Source organism: Malus sylvestris, chromosome 15 (assembly GCF_916048215.2).
Source record: "Malus sylvestris chromosome 15, drMalSylv7.2, whole genome shotgun sequence".
Taxonomy (NCBI): Eukaryota; Viridiplantae; Streptophyta; class Magnoliopsida; order Rosales; family Rosaceae; genus Malus; species Malus sylvestris.
The window spans coordinates 51942015-51962570 of record NC_062274.1 but is presented as its reverse complement, the minus strand read 5'-3'; the positions used below and the strand labels follow the sequence as shown (position 1 = coordinate 51962570).

General features: G+C 38.8%; 2 protein-coding genes and 1 pseudogene across 3 annotated transcripts in view; all 3 read left to right on the top strand.

Annotated features, from left to right (window-relative positions):
• LOC126604475 (putative calcium-transporting ATPase 13, plasma membrane-type) overlaps positions 1-20556 on the top strand; it is a 72604-nt gene that overhangs the window by 30103 nt on the left and 21945 nt on the right. Inside the window, exon 2 of one of the 2 annotated variants that reach the window (XM_050271744.1) lies at positions 4252-4351. The exons of the other annotated variant lie outside the window; for it this stretch is intronic. The gene's annotated coding sequence lies outside the window, so the exon portion shown is untranslated. Of the gene's footprint in view, positions 1-4251; positions 4352-20556 lie in introns of those variants that run through there. 2 annotated transcript variants of the gene reach the window in all.
• Positions 807-4351, top strand: LOC126604476 (putative calcium-transporting ATPase 13, plasma membrane-type). Its single transcript, XM_050271746.1, has one exon. The coding sequence runs from the start codon at positions 1007-1009 to the stop codon at positions 4091-4093; it is 3087 nt and encodes a 1028-aa protein (XP_050127703.1). The 5' UTR covers positions 807-1006; the 3' UTR covers positions 4094-4351.
• The window catches only part of LOC126603093 (putative calcium-transporting ATPase 13, plasma membrane-type), a 30219-nt pseudogene continuing 14444 nt past the window's right edge, over positions 4782-20556 (top strand).

Sequence of the window (20556 nt, the reverse complement as noted above, 5' to 3'; positions counted from 1 at the left end):
AAATTGTAGTACTAAGTGGTTGTAGGTTTTAAATTTAGTTGAGCTGACTCTACAATCCTACCGACTAATGTACGTATATTCATTAATTCATTGGAACATCGATCACTAGAAATATATATACAGGACCTAAAAATATTAACCATGGCTAATTTATTTTTGTAATTTGACGTAGGTATGGACTGGTGGACGATCCTCAAACACCCAAGCCTACCAAAATTTATTAGAAACGAAAAAAAAGTACAGCGAGGAGGACAACTAGCCAAAGCCTTGACGAAAAAAATACAAAGTTATGAAAACCTATATCAAAACGGTAGTTGGCCTAACGGTATACGGGACCAAAAAGTTTCCACCATGCATGTCTAATTTACTTTGTACAAATAACTTTAAAATCTTTTCGGCAAAAAAAATAGAAATAAAAAAAAAACTTGAAATTCTTAATTTATTATTCGTAATGAAATTACGTGTGATAGTTCAGAAAAAGAAGCGCACGCATTCATTATTCGTAATGTCCAACCTTCCCGGATATAACATTATTTTCACCTTGACCTCGCCAAAAAATACAGGCGTCGACATCAGATCAGATGAGTTTGTGCGCTCAAGACATTCATTATTTTGTTTTGAAAAACCGACTTTGAACGTACGAACTTGTGCCCTCATGCCCTCTGCTGCTTCCGGAAAAGAAATAATACTTAACGCGGGAAACTTTACTTTATGCCGTCGGTAACACGTAGTCTCCACTGAACTTCCCGTCCTCTCTAAGTAAACTAACTGGCTATAATTAGATACTCACGCAAACGTATGAGGAACAACAATTGCTTCCATTTATTTGTTTGCCATTTGAGATATATTTCGTTCATCTCCGAAGCTTTTTCTCTACCTCTATTGGGAATCCGTGATAGTATTCCGGTCGATAGTTGTTTAAATTTGGCCACAGCAGTCATCATCTCTCGCTGCGGCTGCCGCCTTCATTGCGATTTCTAAACTTGGAAGCATTTTTCATTTAAGCATGTCTACCACCCTGCATGCAAAGTTGGCTTGCATTGAAATCGAGCGGCTTTTTGATGTTCCAAAAAGCACTCTTAGCAAACACCAAAGAAAATGGCGTTATGCTTTTGCCACAATCTACTGCTCTAGAGCCTTCAACCTTTCAATACCAAAATACAAAAACACCAAAACATCTCCATCTCCTTCTTATACCGCCATTTCTGTTGAGCCATCATATAGCTTATTCCAAATTGATCAAACTACCCTCACTCACCTTGTCAAGCAGAAAAATCTCAACCAGCTTCAGGAGCTAGGAGGGGTTGAAGAAATTGCCACCGCTCTCAAAACTGACGCAGAGCACGGAGTCCATGGCGGCGATGATCCTGAAGGCGACATTGCGAAAAGACTCAAAGCATTCGGCTCGAACACGTACAAGAAGCCACCAACAAAGGGGTTCTTCCACTTTGTGTGGGAGGCCTTCAAAGACCTCACAATTCTCATTCTCTTAGGCTGCGCTACGCTTTCTCTCGGCTTGGGAATCAAAGTGCACGGTCTAAAAGATGGATGGATCGATGGCGGAAGCATATTTCTCGCAATCATTCTGGTAATTTCTGTTTCTGCTGTGAGTAATTTTAGACAGAACAGACAGTTTGATAAGTTGTCTAAAGTCAGCGACAATGTCCAAATCGAAGCCGTGAGAGGCGGCAGGCGCCAACAGATTTCGATATTCGAAATTGTAGTTGGTGATGTCATTTGTTTAAAGATCGGAGACCAAGTTCCGGCTGATGGATTGTTTCTAGACGGCCATTCGTTACAAGTAGACGAATCGAGCATGACAGGGGAGAGTGATCATGTCGAAATTAGTCACCACCAGAATCCTTTCTTGTTTTCCGGCACAAAAGTGGCTGATGGCTACGCTCGGATGCTTGTCACCTCTGTTGGAATGAACACGACATGGGGCGAAATGATGAGCCAAATCAGCCGCGACAATGGTGAAGAGACGCCTCTGCAAGCTCGGCTCAACAAGCTAACGTCATCGATTGGTAAAGTCGGTTTGGTAGTTGCATTTTTAGTCTTGGTTGTCTTGATGGTTAGGTACTTCACTGGAAATACAGAGGACGAGAATGGAAACCGGGAGTATAATGGCAGCAAGACTAAAGTTGACGACATATTAAACGCGGTTGTAGGGATTGTCGCTGCTGCGGTTACAATTGTTGTTGTGGCAATTCCGGAAGGCCTGCCTCTGGCTGTGACTCTAACGCTTGCGTATTCGATGAAGAGAATGATGGCAGATAAGGCGATGGTGAGGAAGCTTTCTGCTTGTGAGACGATGGGGTCAGCCACCGTCATTTGTACCGATAAAACAGGCACTCTCACCATGAATGAAATGAAGGTGACCAAGTTTTGGCTAGGCGAGGAACCCGTGGAAGAAGAGGCGTATTCGTCCATATCACCTTTTGTTCGTAACTTGATTCATGAAGGGGTTGCTCTGAACACAACTGGGAGTGTGTTCCGGCCTAATTCGGGTTCGGAAATTGAAATCTCGGGGAGTCCTACTGAGAAGGCGATTCTTTCGTGGGCAGTGCATGGGGCGAAGATGGATATGCAGAAAGTGGTGAAGAGTTGCAGCATTCTCTATGTCGAGGCCTTCAATTCGCAGAAGAAACGAAGTGGGGTTTTGATGAAGCGGAAGGTGGACGATTCTGTGCAAGCACATTGGAAAGGAGCTGCAGAGATGGTATTAGCAATGTGCACAAGTTACTACAATGCATCCGGAGTGGTTAAAGATATGGATGAGAACGCGAAATTGAAATTTGAGCAGATTATCCAAGGTATGGCGGCGAGCAGCCTCAGATGCATTGCTTTTGCACACACAGAAATTGAGGTACAAGAGCAAGTGGATGATCAAGAACATAAAAATTTGCTAAAAGAAGATGGATTGACATTATTAGGCTTTGTTGGGTTAAAAGATCCATGCCGCCCGGGGGTGAAGAAAGCTGTTGAAGACTGTCAACGTGCAGGGGTGAATGTTAAAATGATCACAGGTGACAATGTGTTCACTGCAAAAGCAATAGCCACAGAATGCGGGATACTCAAGCCCGATCAGGACATGTTCTTCAACGGTGCAGTGATAGAAGGCGTGCAATTTCGCAACTACACAGCGGAAGAAAGAATGGAGAAGGTGGACAAAATCTGTGTGATGGCAAGGTCCTCCCCCTTTGACAAGCTTCTCATGGTGCAGTGCTTGAAACAGCTAGGCCATGTGGTGGCGGTGACAGGGGATGGCACAAACGATGCGCCCGCATTGAAAGAAGCTGACATCGGACTTTCCATGGGGATTCAAGGCACAGAAGTCGCGAAAGAGAGCTCGGATATCGTGATCATGGACGACAACTTTTCGTCGGTGGCCACAGTTTTAAGGTGGGGAAGATGTGTTTACGAAAACATCCAGAAGTTCATCCAATTCCAACTCACCGTCAATGTCGCAGCGCTGGTGATCAACTTTGTAGCAGCAATTTCCGCTGGTGAAGTCCCGTTAACAGCTGTTCAATTACTGTGGGTGAATTTGATCATGGACACACTAGGTGCTCTGGCTCTCGCCACAGAGAAGCCAACAAAAGAGCTCATGAAGAAAAAACCGGTCGGGAGGACGGAGCCTCTGATCACCAATATAATGTGGAGGAACCTCCTGCCTCAAGCACTCTACCAGATTGCAATCCTCCTGACATTGCAGTTCAAAGGAAAATCGATATTTGGTGTGGAGGACAAGGTGAAGGACACACTGATCTTCAACACATTTGTGCTGTGCCAGGTGTTCAATGAGTTCAATGCAAGGAAGCTCGAGAAGAAGAATGTGTTCAGAGGAATCCACACCAACAAGTTGTTTTTGGGAATTATTGGTGTCACAATTTTGCTGCAGGTGGTGATGGTGGAGTTTTTGAAGAAGTTTGCAGATACAGAAAGGTTGAATTGGGGGCAATGGGGTGCTTGTGTTGGTATTGCAGCAGTCTCTTGGCCAATTGGTTGGATTGTCAAGTCGATTCCTGTTCCTGAGACTCCTATTTTCAGCTATCTCAAGATGAAGAAGTCGAAGAAGAACTCTTTTTGAAGTACCTTTGATTTTGGAGGATTGAAGACGTAGCGACGGTTACAATGTGTAAATCACAGTTTGATATGAATTTTTGTATAACTATTTCTTACATTCTTTTATTATACTAATATAATGTAATTTAAACTTTGCCGTACAATATATTTGTAGGATGCGAGTATGCTCAACATCTGTTTTTAGTTGATAATGTAATTAAAACTTTAGTCCCAATAATGTAATGTTGCTAATTCTTTTTGAGCTTTTCTCAAAACATAAAAATAGTCTTTGCTTATTTTACAGTTAATAGTTCATAGTAACTACGAATTCAATATTAAATTAGGTTACCCATTTGTGGCTTAGTCGAACTCATCATCTTTTTAATATAAAAATATATCGTTGTACTACAAAAAGAAAGTTCATAGTAACTAAAGCCTATAGTCACTTTTAATGGTGGCTAATTGTCATTTGTGACTGAAAAGATAATGACAATCCGGTCATTGTTGTCTATTTTTTAAAAAGTAAGAAAATTCAATACACGATTTCATGTCAAGTAAGCTCAAGCTCAATTTATAAAAGTGTTACAACAAAACAAAAGAGAGTAAAAATAAAATAATTAAATAATACTCGTTAGAGCAATAGTAAGTGTCATTTAAAGTTTCGATAATAATTGCATTTCTCCTTCAAATGCAAATGAGTTGGATAATACTTGCGCATGGACGAATCAAGCATGATGGGGGAGAGCGAGCATGTGGAAGTTAATGGAGGCCAGAACCCGTCCTTGTATTCCGGAGCCGAGGTGGTTGATGGATATGGACAAATGCTTTTGGCTTCAGTTGGCATGAATTCGACATGGGGCCAAATGATGAGCTTGATCAGCCGTGACACGAGTGATCGGCAGAAGCCATTACAAGAGCGGTTAAGTAAACTAACCCCGCTAATGTCAAAGATTGGCTTGGGTGTTGCATTCATGGTTTTCAAGGTCTTGGTAGCGCGTTACTTCATGGGCAACACAAAGAACGAGTGAATTTGGCAAGTTTGAAGGCAGCAAGACGAAGATTGATGATGTGGTGAATGCTGTGGTGGACATGGTAGCAGTTGCAGTTATTGTCGTTGTGATTGCAATTCTTGAAGGTTTCCCGTTTGCTGTCACTTTGACTCACACTTATTCAATGAAGAGGATGATTGCGGAGCAGGATCTGGTGCGGAGGCTCCCTGCTTGCGAGACTATGGGATGTACCACCGTAACAAAACTGGCACATTGACGTTCAATGAGATGAAGGTTACAAATTTTTAGCTTGGACAGGAATCTGTGGAAGATGAAGCTTCTTATTCATCAAATTGTCATTATCTTCTTGATTTAATCCGAGAAGTAGCATTTAACATGTCTGGTAGTGTTTATGTAGAAAATGTTGAAGAAGATATTTCTCATTCATATTTTAATTGACAGTACACAGAGATATATATAGTCACAAATACTCTTTATATAAGTGACCTTATCTTCTACAACTAATTACACAAATACCACAACTAACTATTTACTGTTGTAACTAAATTGTGACTGGTTTAGGTCTCTCAATACACCCCCTCAAGCTGAGCTTGGGATCAATTGAAGAACCAAGAGGAAGCTTGGATTTTAGAGCAGCAAATCGACCTTTGGACAGAGACTTGGTGTGTATGTCAGCGAGCTGATCCTGACTACAAACAAAGTGAACCTTGATGAGATTAGCTAAGACCAACTCGCGAATATAATGATAGTCAATCTCCACGTGTTTAGTTCGGGCATGAAAGACCGGATTAGAAGCAAGAGAGATGGCTGAAATGTTATCACACCAGAGAGTGGGAGCCTGAGAGAGAGGAAAACCAAGGTCACAAAATTTTTTACAGATCCAAGTCAGTTCAGCTGCAGTGTGGGCTAGAGATTTGTATTCCGCCTTTGTGGATGACCGTGCCACAGTAGCCTGTTTCTTGGCACTCCAACTGATAAGATTGGATCCGAGAAAGACATTGTAACCACTAGTAGAACGGCGATCAAATAGACAGCCAGCCCAGTCTGCATCGGAGAAGGCTGTGAGATTAGTGGCACCCTTTCTGAACCATAGACCTTCAGATACAGTACCCTTGAGATAACGAAGAATTCGTTTGGCAGCTTGCATGTGTTGGTCTCGAGGAGCATGCATGAACTGACAGATTTGATTCACAGCAAATGAAATATCGGGACGTGTCCATGTCAAATACTGTAAACCACCAACAATGGATCGATACTCAGTTGGATTAGAGAAAAGATGACCACTGTGATCCAATTTGTTAGAGCCAAGGGGAGTGCAGCAAGGCTTCGCACCAGCCATATTAGTTTTCCGGAGAAGATCAAGTAAATACTTTGTTTGATGGAGGAAGAGACATGTGGAAGATCGTTGAATCTCTAAACCCAGGAAGTAGTGCAGTGGACCCAAATCCTTGACTGGAAAAATATCACTGAGATTTTGAATGAAGAGACTGCATAAGGAAGAGTCAGGACCAGTGACTAAGATATCATCGACATACACAAGCATCATGACAGGAGTAGGACCAGGGAGAACAAATAAGGAGTAAGATATCTCTAGTATGATGATTACATGCTTCTCCAAGGTTCCATCCATGCCTATAAAAGGAGAAGGCATCCACACCTGTTCAGTTACCGCTGGTGAAGTCCCGTTAACAGCTGTTCAGTTACTATGGGTGAATTTGATCATGGACACACTAGGTGCTCTGGCTCTCGCCACAGAGAAGCCAGCAAAAGAGCTCATGAAGAAAAAACCGGTCGGGAGGACGGAGCCTCTGATCACCAATATAATGTGGAGGAACCTCCTGCCTCAAGCACTCTACCAGATTGCAATCCTCCTGACATTGCAGTTCAAAGGAAAATCGATCTTCGGTGTGGAGGACAAGGTGAAGGACACACTGATCTTCAACACATTTGTGCTGTGCCAGGTGTTCAATGAGTTCAATGCAAGGAAGCTCGAGAAGAAGAATGTGTTCAGAGGAATCCACACCAACAAGTTGTTTTTGGGAATTATTGGTGTCACAATTTTGCTGCAGGTGGTGATGGTGGAGTTTTTGAAGAAGTTTGCAGATACAGAAAGGTTGAATTGGGGGCAATGGGGTGCTTGTGTTGGTATTGCAGCAGTCTCTTGGCCAATTGGTTGGATTGTCAAGTCGATTCCTGTTCCTGAGACTCCTATTTTCAGCTATCTCAAGTTGAAGAAGTCGAAGAAGAACTCTATTTGAAGTACCTTTGATTTTGAAGGATTGAAGACCCAATTCGGTAGCGACTCAGACACTGCTGGTACGTGTAAATCACAGTTTGATATGCATTTTTATTTAATTATTTCTTACATTCTTTTATTATACTAAAATAATGTAATTTAAACTTTGCTGTACAACATATATTTGTAGGATGCATTTTTGTTTAATTATTTCTTACATTCTTTTATTATACTAAAATAATGTAATTTAAACTTTGCTGTACAGCATGTACAAGCAACTTAGCCCGCGGGATGCCGCGGGTCTAAAACCATGTTAAACGTATAAAATATATTAAAATATATTTACTTCTATATCAAAACATATTTATATCTTTATGATCAACCAAAAAACAAAAAAACAAAAGATACATGTTTGTACAATATATTACAACACTCGGACGCTCATGTCTTTAGTTCTAGTGATTCATACTTCCCCAGCAAATCAACCATTTGTTCTTTACCAATGTCCAAGGCCTGTTATGGAGAAGGCAAATGGAGTATAGATGTCAATGGGGCTACCAACACTTAACTTAAACTTAGTAAAGAAAGTATATTAAATTTAAAAGCAAGAAATTAGAAGATAGCTAAATCATGTAGAAAGTCATAATAATAATAATAATCAAAATTTAGACGAAACACACGAAACTGGAGTAATCTTAATGCATTTATATCGAATTCAAAATAGAAGAAGATTCAATTAGGCTAGAATGGAAAATTTTAAGCTTTTAACATAATAAATTCGCAGGCACATACTGCTCATTCGATATGTGGTATGACAAAACTCTAAAACTTACCCAAGTTTACACAATCATACTTGGCACTCATCAGTTTTCACCTATTACAAATGCAGAGCAGCACTACATTCCAAAGTTAATTTCAATAGGAAATACTACTCTCCAATGATTTTTCCGATCAAACAATGATTAGGTGATGTGACTCAATTGACAAAGTCAAGCAGAGATTGCCACCTACGTATTCCAAAGCTAAAATTTCAAGCGGAAATCTATGTAATGATTTGGTGAGATGACTCAAATGTGAGAACCAAGCAGAGAGCATTGAAAAATAAACCTCAGTAATCGAGCAACACAATCACAAACCAAGGGATGCAGCTATTAGGATGTACTCGGTTATCTTTAAGAATACATAACCTACTACCTAAAGCCTATAATGTTATATCACCAACAGTCATAGATAAGAACCAAAATAAGCACCGTAATCCAAAACACATGATTTTATCAAGCAAAGAGAGGGAAACAATTTCACCATAACAAAATCAAAGGAACCAAGTTTCAACCAACAACCAATCAAAATAACACCACACAAACACCAAAAGTTGCACCAATTCCACACAAAAATGTAAACTTGTACGGAAATTACTACGACTTGAACAAAATTCAAGCTATCCATCAACAACTAACAGAAATACCAATATTTCAAACAGAGAGAAAAAAAAAACCGCAAATAAAAAATCCAACATATTGTATAGAAAGATAGCAGCTTTACCTCCCCAGAGAATAATAATTGAAATTTCAGCACTTGGAATCAACTCGGTATTCGACTGTTCATTCTAAGCTTTTCATGTTATTGTTCAGTCCTCTTTATCTTAATATAAAGTTTATTTCCAGAAAAAAAAAGATTTTTAGTAATGGATTAAAACTAACATGTAATTTAGAACATATGTGTTTCACTTTCTTATTGGTCCAAGGCTCGAGAAAAGTATTTCTTGAGCTGCCAAAAAAATAAAAAAATCAACAAAATAAATATAGTTGTTCTATATCATCTATTGAAACCATTAAAATAGTTTTTACATTATGTAAAGCAAATTATATGAAAGTAAAATTCAATTGAAATGTCAATTAACGGAAGATCTAAATTGTTCATATATTAAATCATCATATAAGCGAAGGACCTTTTTACCACAACTTGATCCACATTGTTAGCGACCGCAATAGTTTGATTCTTTATAAACAAAAGGAAAAGGAAAAGAGAACGACAATCAGCATTTGAAATCAAACGATCAGATTGAGATACAAAAACTTAATATATGTTTACCCCCTCCTCTTGACTTTCAACTCCCCCTGCATATTTTAAAAAAATTACAGATTAAATTAAATAAAAACAATTCAATAAAATTAATCACAAATTTCATTTGAGTAATCATCAAAATCTGAGAGTGTATATTGGTGAATTATGGACAATTTACTATGGCTCAGTCAAGTAAGGACCAATTGTAAAAAGTGACATGAAGTCAAAAGTGTAATGAAAAAAAAAAGATGAAATAAAGATGGTGAAATTATCACAAAAACAACACCAAGAGACCTTAATTAATTAAGGTGGCTTATTTTAGTGAGCAAAGAAAAGCTAACAATTAACAAAGCATGGATTTATTTGAGAAAAAAACGCAGGATGAAATAACATTATCCATTAGACATAAGGTAAAGTACCAAAAACTTGATCCAAGAAAAAAGAATCATTTACCTCTACGGCTCATAGTAAACTTGATCCAAGAAAGAAGAATCATTTACCTTTACGGCTCTAACCATGTGACGGGGGAACTTCTTCCTTCCCATTTGGGAACTTCTTCTTTCCCATTTAAATGGTGGATTGAATATCAAACATGCTTCTTTCTAAAGAGAAGTGTCTGATGAAGATGAAAAAAATAATAATTCAGATTACATCAAAAGAGGTAATAAAGTGGATAGGAATGGCAAAGAATGAAAATTGAACACGATGAATTACTGACACGATTAAATTTTCTATCTTCAACTCTCTGACTAATTTGATATAGCACAACAATTAACCGTTTGAAAGAATTGTGTAAAACATTATTGATTTTAATAATTTGGTAGACATACAATATCTCTTTGCTTCAGCAGTTGAAAAGAGAAATGGAGAAAGCGTGAATGTGTATATAAAAATTTGAACGTTATGGGAGATGAAGAAATAACTTTACAGCTAGCAAACTATTAGAAATCCTATTTTCAAACTCACTTACGTTATCAACAATGCTAGCCTTTGCCTCCTCTCTCCCTTTGCGTTGGGATGTATAAGTTTGTGTTAAATAAAACCCTGTAAGAAAGGGAAAGTAGAAGAAAGTTTAGGGAAGTTAAAATGAAAGCTACAATATGCACAAAATGTAACTATTAGTAATAATAACCAATGTAATCAAACATAAATAAAATGGTATGGTACAGTTTTATTCTTTTTCATAGAGTTCTGAGGTTCGAGTCTTATGAAATGGCAAGTTTGATACAAATTATTAATGATGGAATGGCTATCTCATCCAGCCATCTTGTCCGCTTTGATGGAGCAATCTTTCTTCAATTAATCTACCTTCGGTGGGTACCTACGACTGAGTTTTGGGTTGTGGATTGAAGATTTCTCGTTCTAAGGTTTGATGGAGTTTGCAGCCAGTTGGAGAAGGATTGAAGCGGTGGAAAGGAAGCAACGAAACCATGAGAGAAGAAAATTAAAAGGGAATAAAACCATGAGAGCAAGATTGAAGCGGTGGAAAGGATGAACAATGAGTCGAGGAGAGAGAGGGAAGAAGCAGCGAAAACCCATGCATCCCATTTTGTTCTCCGTTTGACAGCAAAGCAAATTGGCAAAATTGAAATAACAGCAAATAAGAGGGGGTAAAATCGGATATACACTGTAGAAGTAATAGTGAATTGAGTCTAAAAGGACATAACGGGAATTAAAACGAAAGTTACTCTTTTAGTATATACTAGCATATTGGCACACACAAAGTGTGTGAGAAATTTTATTATTGTTTATTATTTTTAATTTTTAATTAGAGATATGTTAGGATTACATGTAGGTGAGGCTTTGAAAAAAAAGTAAAATTTGGTTGTGTGAAATTACATTTCTACCCCATATTTCTTATTCATGTTCTGTTTTAATTAGAGGGTTAAACTGGTAATTTCATAGGATTTTGGTTGACAATGAGTGTTTTATTAATTAGTAGAGATAATATAATATATAATTTGTAGGATGCAAGTATGTTCAACATATGTTTTTAGTTGATAATGTAATTAAAACCTTAGTCCCAATAATGTAATGTTGCTAATTCTTTTTGAGCTTTTCTCAAAGTATAAAAATAGTCTTTGCTTATTTTATAATTAATAGTTTATAGTACTATGAATTCAATATTAAATTAGGTTACTCATTTGTGACTTAGTCTAACTCTCCTTCTCCTTAATGTAAAAATATATTGTTATACTACCAAAAAAAAAAGTTCATAGTAACTAAAGCCTATAGTCACTTTTAATAGTGGCTAATTATCATTTGTGACTGAAAAGATAATGACAATCCGGACACTGTTGTCTATTTTTTAGAAAGTAATAAAATTCATTTCACGATTTCATGTCAAGTAAGCACGCTCAAGCTCAATTTATAAAAGTTTTACAACAAAACAAAAAAGAGTAAAAATAAAATAATAAAATAATACTCGTTAGAGCAATAGTAAGGGTCATTTAAAGTTTGGATAATAATTGCATTTCTCCTTCAAATGCAAATGAGTTGGATAATATTTGCGCATGGACGAATCAAGCATGACGGGGGAGAGCGAGCATGTGGAAGTTAATGGAGGCCAGAACCCATCCTTGTATTTCGGAACCGAGGTGGTTGATGGATATGGACAAATGTGTTGTGTTAGGATAACACCAAACCAATTGGAACCAACTCAAGCTAACCTACTTGAAATATATCAAATGGAATGCAAGAACTAACACACCCCGATCCAGAATGTCCACTAGGATTCCGAATCGAGCTGTGCTGGCCGCCACCTAGAAGGTGACGAAGCCATAAAGTGATGATAAGGAAAGATGTGAATAACTTTAAACCTAAAGGTGCTTAAACATCAGAGTGCACTGTGCGTGGGTATGAACTCAAATCACACGTGATGTTAGAGCATAATCCAGTACAGCAATGTAGGTAGAAACCATACCCACAAAGGTAGCCACCTTAACAGGGACATGCCACGAATCCTCGTCGATAAAGAACTTTGCTACTAGAACCTGGAGGGACGCAAAACAGAAAACGTGAGTGGGCGAAAATAAAGCTTTTTAAAACATCTCATTTATTCAATATTTATAACCCCTCTCTGAAAAACCTGTATACTTTCCCAGAAAATAATAAATAATATATAATCATATATATAAGCAAATATCTCAAATCACAATCCTTTAACACTTTTCAGAAAATATGCCATGCCATGCGTCAATAACATAATATGGATGCATCAATATAAATTAAGTGAAATGATAAATCAACCAGAGACCCTAAAGTGGTCCTGTACGGTTGATTCTAAAGCTCAACATCCAAACCAGCCGGAGTCACATACTATGACTTGTACGACACTGCTGGAGCCACCACGGTGACCTGTACGACATTGCACTGCACATAAGTCGGAACTACCTGAAGTAGTCTGTACGACAAGAATGATGTAAGAATATGCTCTAGTGCTTCTCTCATCAATCATCTGTGCACATAATCTAAGGTCACCTACCAGTCGAAACCACCTCTAGTGGTCTGTACGACTAGCGTCTACTTAGATCCAAGGTGAGCGTGTGATGCAGGGTGAATAATATAAGCACTAACACCGGGGGTGCATGTTATGAGCTCTCAACACAATCCACAACAATAATAAATAACTCACCTGATACTCACCTATGCGTTCACAGCACCATTTCACATATATGCATCATATATTAATTCAACATTTCATATAAAATCTATGCATGGCATTTTAAAACATACTTTCATTTAAATTCGATTTCTAGGAAAATCAGTAAGTATATAGGTATATACAGAAAACAAATGCCCACTCACCTGGGATCCGCGCTACGACTCCCTAACATCAGAACCAAGGCGTCCCGAACGCTCGACGCCTAAAACAGTTATCAAACCACATCTCAGAACTCTTATCCAAAGAATATGAAATTCACATAACACATAGCCACAAGGGCATTCAAGAATAATGCGAGACCCGTTGATCAAAGGTCAACCGTCGACTAAGTTCGACGGTAGGGTCATAACCCCACATAACTCAATCTGAAAGATCCACAACTCAGATTTCCAATCCGTCACTTCCCAACATACAGATTAAGCTTCTAGAACAACATATTAAAATTTCGTTACGATCCGACGGTTGGATATCTGCCAATTTCCAAGACTAAGTGGCGGTTAACCTTTTATTTTATGAACTTACCAATCCAATTCGGGAAGATCCGTCCATCGAATTTCCAATCCGTAAGTTCCTAAATTCTTCAAATATTATGTACTACCATGTATCAAAGTTTGGTAACGATCCGACGGTTGGATCATCGATTCACCTTTTGGCCTAACATGAATCGTATCGAATTTAAGTCCAAATGATCAACCAACGAAAAACCACTATCAAAACTAAATTCAGGATATCAAACATAGCCTAAAAATAACATTGACGATCCACTGGCCATGCGCCGCCACATGCGCCACCGCGGGTGGCGGTCGGCCGCCCCGGCTCGCCGGAAAATCCAACTATTTCCAAAAATGACCAAAATTTACAGAAATGACGATCTCAATGAGTAGAGCAACTTTCAAACCTGTGTCCAAGGCCAATTCGGTCGGAAAGGCCTCAAATTTCAACAAAACCTGTCGGAAACCCTAGGTTTTGGGTGTGCTCAATCCGTCCTCAAATCAACCCCGCCGTCCCAACCATTGCTTGGGCTTTGTTCTAGGCCTCAAGAGGATGCCATGGGTGGTGGCAATTGAAAGAAATAATTTCAGAATTGAGAGAATCGGAGGCTAGGGTTCATCGCACCTACCAGTGCGATTTTGCTAATTTGGAGGCCAATTATCACCAAATTTGGGGTGGGAAGGATAGAGGATAGGTCCTAGAGTGTTTCCCAAGTGGTTAGGCGGTTCAATTAGTCGAAAAAATGGGTGGAAATCCACCGGAAACAGTAAAAGATCCCGACCGGGTCGGGTCGCACACCCACGGGTCAGGGATCCCCCGCACCTCATTTCCCTCCTTTCTCTGAATTCTGATTGGTCCTTCCCTTCTCTCACTGTTCCGATTGGTCCATCTCCTCCCTCCTTGGTTGGGCAGCCAATCCCCCTTCTTCTTTCTTTTGTTTCTGATTGGGCAGTCCATCTCTCCCTTCTCAAACTGGGCAGCGCCCAAACCTTTAATTTCCTTCTCCAAAACTGAAATTCTACCATAATTAATTAAATTACCAAAACGTCCCAAACTTTAAACGTTAATATCTTCTTCGATATAACTCCAAATCACGAATCGCTTGCGCACACGTGTCCGTAGCGACGAGTACTACAAGAATATGCCAAACAAAATTCAAGTCTTACGTGTTATGACAAGCGATTAACACAATTCAAGACATATGCCTCAAAGGGCCTTTTCGAAATTCCACATAATAAAATTATAAAAAATCATAATTTTTCGGGACGGGCTGTCACAAGAACAAAATATAAAAGACACCAAGATTTTAACGAGGTTCCTCAACAGTCAATGTAACTGGAGTACGTCCTCGGAGCAATAGGAGCTCACCCAATAATCCACTATCAACCAAATGGGAGTTTACAAAGTGTTGGCAATCTCACAACCCAAAACCTCATTACAACCAATAGCTCTCACACACCAAAGAAACAAATAGAGAAAGAAATAATGTGAATAATTTCTTCTCTATACAAAGCTCAAAGCTATTACAACAACAACTACCTCGGTGGGTGATTACTAACCAAAGAGAAGAGCACATTCTTCTTCTCTTCCAAGTGGGGCTGCTGCACGTCTATTTTTTCTGCTACTATGTGGCTGCCTTGCTCTCTCAAAGATAGGCTTCTCAAACAAAATGGTGCTCACTCTTTCTTCTCTCCCACTTCCGTATGCTCACATTCATCCATTTTAAACACACAATAAACAAAACCAAAGTAAAGGAATAATCATTCCTCTACAAACATCATCATGACCTTCCTTTTCTTTTCAACAAACATAATCATTTGTCTCCTTATAATGATGTTCCCACATCATTATGTCCTTCATTTTTTATTATATGCACTTTTTGGCCACTTGGCCACTAATTCAACAATCTCCACTTTGGCCAAGTTCCGAAAATGCCATGATAAGCCAACCAACACAATCAACACACAAATTACTCCCAAACACTAGCAAGAGAACAACTCATGCCGAGCCAAATGCTCCAAAACTCCTACTGCTCAACGCCTTCTTTATATAGGCAAAATGTGAGCCAAGTTTAAGCAATGAACAAACTTGGCTACACCAACAACCTTAGTCAACATATCAGCGGGGTTGTCTTTAGTTGGAATCTTCTGGAGAATGATCTCTCATTCACCAATGACTTCACGCACAAAGTGATATCGTACATCTATGTGCTTGGTCCTCGCATGATGAACCTGATACTTAGCCAAATAAATGGCACTCTGACTATCACAATGTACCTTCACCTGCTTCTGATCAACCCCCAAATCTCTAATCAGCCTATGTATCCAAATGGCCTCATTTATAGCTTCAGCAACTGCCATATATTCAGCCTATGTAGTAGACAAGGCAACAAACGACTGCAAAATGGACCGTCAACAAACTGGCCCTTTAGCCATAGTAAACACATAGCCTGCAGTAGACTTCCTTCCATCCAGATCACCTGCATAATCTGAATCGACATAACCAACTGCAAAATGACCATTTCTCTCAAAGCATAAACCAACGTCTCGAGTACCATGGAGATACCTCAATATCCACTTAGCTGCTTGCCAATGCTCTTTACCTGGATTATGCATATATCGACTCACCATGCCAACTGCATGAGCAATATCCGGTCTAGAGCATACCATTGCATACATCAAACTAACAACCAAATTTGCATATGGTATATTTTTCATTTGCAGCTTCTCTTTATCAGTTTTAGGACATTGTAGAGAACTCAATCTAAAATGAGGAGCCACAGGGGTACTAACTGGTTTGGTTGAATCATGAACTCCAAACTTCCGAATCAACTTCTCAAGGTATTGTATTTGATTCAAACTGACCAAACCCTTCGCTCTATCTTTAGGGATCTCCATGCCATGGATCTTCTTCGCTTTACCAAGATCCTTCATCTCAAACTCATTCTTCATTTGCTTCTTAAATTTCTCAATCTCTTCAACATTCTTTGAGGCAATCAACATATCATCAACATATATCAACAAATAAATGAAAGACCCATCTTGCAACTTCTTGAAGTACACACAATGATCATATTGACTTCTAGAATAATTTTGGTCTCTCATAAATTTATGAAACCTCAAATACCATTGCCTTGGAGATTTCTTCAAGCCATAAAGTGATTTCTTCAATTTGCAAAACAAATTCTCTTTCCATTTCACTGTATACCTATCCGGTTAAGTAAACTAACCATGCTAATGGCAAAGATTGGCTTAGGTGTTGCATTCATGGTTTTCAAGGTCTTGGTAGCGCGTTACTTCATAGGCAACACGAAGAATGAGAATGAACTTGGCAAGTTTGAATGCAGCAAGACAAATATTAATGATGTGGTGAATGCTGTGGTGGACATGGTTGTAGTTGCAGTTATTGTCGTTGTTATTGTAATTCTTGAAGGCTTCCCGTTTGCTGTCATTTTGACTTTCACTTATTCAATGAAGAGGATGATTGCGGAGCAGGATCTGGTGCGGAGGCTCCCTGCTTGCGAGACTATGGGATGTGCCACCGTAACAAAACTGGCACACTGACGTTCAATGGGATGAAGGTTACAAATTTTTGGCTTGGACACGAATCTGTGGAAGATGAAGTTTCTTATTCATCAAATTGTCATTATCTTCTTGATTTAATCCGAGGAGTAGCATTTAACATGTCCGGTAGTGTTTATAGGCCTAGTTCAGGATTGGGATTTGAGTTTTTGGGTCCTACTGAGAAAGCCATTCTTTCATGGGCTACTCTGGAGCTGCACATGGTCACATGGAGGAATTGAAGAAGAAACATGTCATTCATCGTGTTGAAGCCTTCAATTCACATAGAAACGAAGTAGGGTTTTGATGAGAATAAAGGCAGACAATTCTACCCATGTGCATTGGAAAGAAGCTGCAGATATGATATTAGAAATATGCTCGAGTTACTACTGTGCGTCCGTGTCACAAAAGCTCTGAATGATGATGAAAGGTTGAAGCTTGAGCAGATTACGCATGGCAGCAAGTCGTCTGCGATGCATTGCTTTGGCACACAAACAAGCTCAGGATAAGCACATTAATGACGAAAATAAGTATGGAAAGCTCGAAGAAAGCAGCTTGATCCTATTAGGATTAGTAGGCCTAAAGGATATGATGAAATTGAGGTTCCACTATAAAACCAATTGGCAATATGAGGAGTAGCCTAAGAACATATAAGCACATAACAAACCTTGTCCCTCACCGATGTGGGACAACCGTCAACACGCCCCCGCATGTGTGGCGGATTTTCAAGCCTACACATGGACAACAACTGGGTGACGTGGAGCGCGTGTGGCCGTTTAGCTTCACACGAGGACAACCTGCTCTGATACCTTGATGATGCCACGATCCACATACCCTTTTAAGTAGTGTAAGATCATTTTAACAAGGTTCAAATGTTCGATAGTGGGAGAGTGCATGAATTGGCTTGCGATACTAACTGAATATGTGATGTCGGGTTGGTGATTGTTAGGTAGATCAACTTCCCAACAAGTCTTTGATAATAGCTTATGTCCGTGAGTGGCGTGCCCTCTAAGCTAAGTTTGAGCTTGCTATCAAGAGAAGTAATTGTGGGTTTAGCATTACTCATGTTAGCTTCCTTGAGCAGATCCAGGACATACTTTCTTTGATTGAGAAATAGACCCTTGTGAGAAGTTGCCATTTCTATTCCAAGTAAATACTTCAATACCCCAAGGTCTTTAATTGCAAATCTTTGTTAGAGTGATTGTTTGAGTTTGGAGATCTCTTCAGCATTATCATCTGTAATTATTAAGTCATCAACATAGATCAACAGAACCAATTTGCCCACAGCTCCAGTGCGAACAAACAATGATGAATCGACATTACTTCTTTTGAAACCAACACTATTAAGAACTGAATTTAGCTTGGCATACCAATCTCGAGGAGATTGTTTCATTCCATAAATTGATTTGTGCAATTTGCACACTAAATCAGGCTCATTACTTTGATGATGCCCTGGTGGCAATTTCATATAGACTTCTTCTTCGAGATCACCATGCAAAAAAGCATTCTTCACGTCCATGTGATACATGGACCATCCCTTGTTGACCACAACAGACAATAGAACCCTAACTGAGTTCATTTTTGCAACAGGTGCAAATGTTTCTTTGTAATCCACCTCAAATGTTTGAGTGAATCCCCTAGCCACCAGCCTTGCTTTATGCCTCTCAATTGAACTGTCTGAATTAAATTTGATCTTATAGATCCATTTACAACCCACTACCATTTTTCCTTTTGGAAGTTTAGTGATGCTCCAGGTTTTGTGTTGGTCTAGAGCTTTAAGTTTTTCTCGCATTGCTTCTTTCCACACATCTTTGTTGTTAGCCTCATGAAAACTTTGAGGCTCACAGTAACTTGAAATGGTGCTTAGGAATGCAGCATGAAAGGGAGTCACCTTTTGGTACGGCACACAATTTGAGATTGGATGCTTGGGTTTGTAGGTGATAAAAACTTGAAACCTTGTGGGAGGTTGTCTATCACGCATAAGATTGCGTCGTGGGGTTGCGATAGTTGTCTCACACTCGTTCAAGACATGAGTCACACTTTGAAGATCATTTTGGGTGTCTCCATCATCATGCATTGTACCATCAGGATGTGGCCTTCATTGTTACTTTCAGTGAGTGGTGCATCATTGTTGACATGGCTGGGACCTTTATTTGTTGCAGCATCATTGAGCTCGATTCTTGGTAGAGGGAACAAATCCAAGATACACTTCTATTGACTTATGATCTCAAGTGACTTGCTGAAAAAAGGGTAAGCTTCATGGAATCGAACATCTTTAGACACAATCATTTTTCTCAGTTGGAGATTATAGCACTTATATCCCTTTTGTGTTGATGAATAACCAAGAAAGATGCATTTAACAGTTCTAGGGTCCAATTTATCTCGGTGATGAGGTTTGTTGATACACAAAATCAGTAAGGACTTTGGTATTGATAAGCTCATATTTATATGTATTTTTCATCAAATTCACTTGTTTTTTCTTAGTTAGTTCCTTATATTTTTGAGCTATTTACTTTGTTTTTGTGTTTTGTGTGATTTGTCAAGCAAAGAAAAGAAAAGTAGCACAAGTGGGATATTAAGTAACAAATTCGTCAAAACTGCCTGTGCAGATCAGTTGACTTTGGAAGCAAGTTGCAAACAGCTCAGAATGAATGAGAGAATGAGCCTTATATGTTTGGAAAGCTACAAATGTCTATTTTCTGGAGAAATTCATGGATTGTTAATATCATTTTTCTAGAAGAAGTTATAGGCATTGTAACACTGAAAGGTTCTGAAAAAGGGCTAAATAGATTTGGTTTATAAAATGAGAAAGTAAAAGCACATGTTTTGTGTTTTGCTTTATCATCAACACTCAACAGCAAATGGGGTTATGATTACACTCATTTGCCTTTAGAGCAAGTGGAAATACACAGCTAGAAAAGAGGATTAAGTGGAAATAGTTGGCACCCAATGATGCAACAGAAAACAAAGGAAAAAGTGGAACTTTCCTTTTGTCAGCAAATTCCAACAGCAATCATGAACACGAATGGGTGGAGAATATGGAATTAGTTGGTCTTCCACTTGGTTTTTGTGGCTTTGGCAAAGAAAAAGAATCATATAATACAAGGAAGGAAAAACATATGGCAGAGGAGGAGAGAAGAAGAACACACAACAAAAGATCAAGGAAGGAAAAACATACGGTAGAGAGCAAACAGAAAAGGAGGAAGGAAAGAAGAAGAGGCTTCACTCAATTTATCTTGGTTTTATCTTCTCAAACCCATGTTTTACTTTTGGTTTAATATGAGAATTATGTGTAACTAAATTTTAAGTAGTTAGGGGCTGTTTTGAAGCCCCAAATATGATTGCAAGTTTGTTATGACATTTCGTTGAATTACTTTTATGAATGGATGAAAATTGGTTTACTACTTATGTCAGCGATGAATTCTTTATATGTTTTCTATGGATGCATACTTAGTAAGCATA

What these genes read in the sequence shown, in the direction of transcription:
- LOC126604476 (XM_050271746.1), top strand. Translation starts at nt 1,007, where the DNA reads ATGTCTACCACCCTGCATGCAAAGTTGGCTTGCATTGAAATCGAGCGG.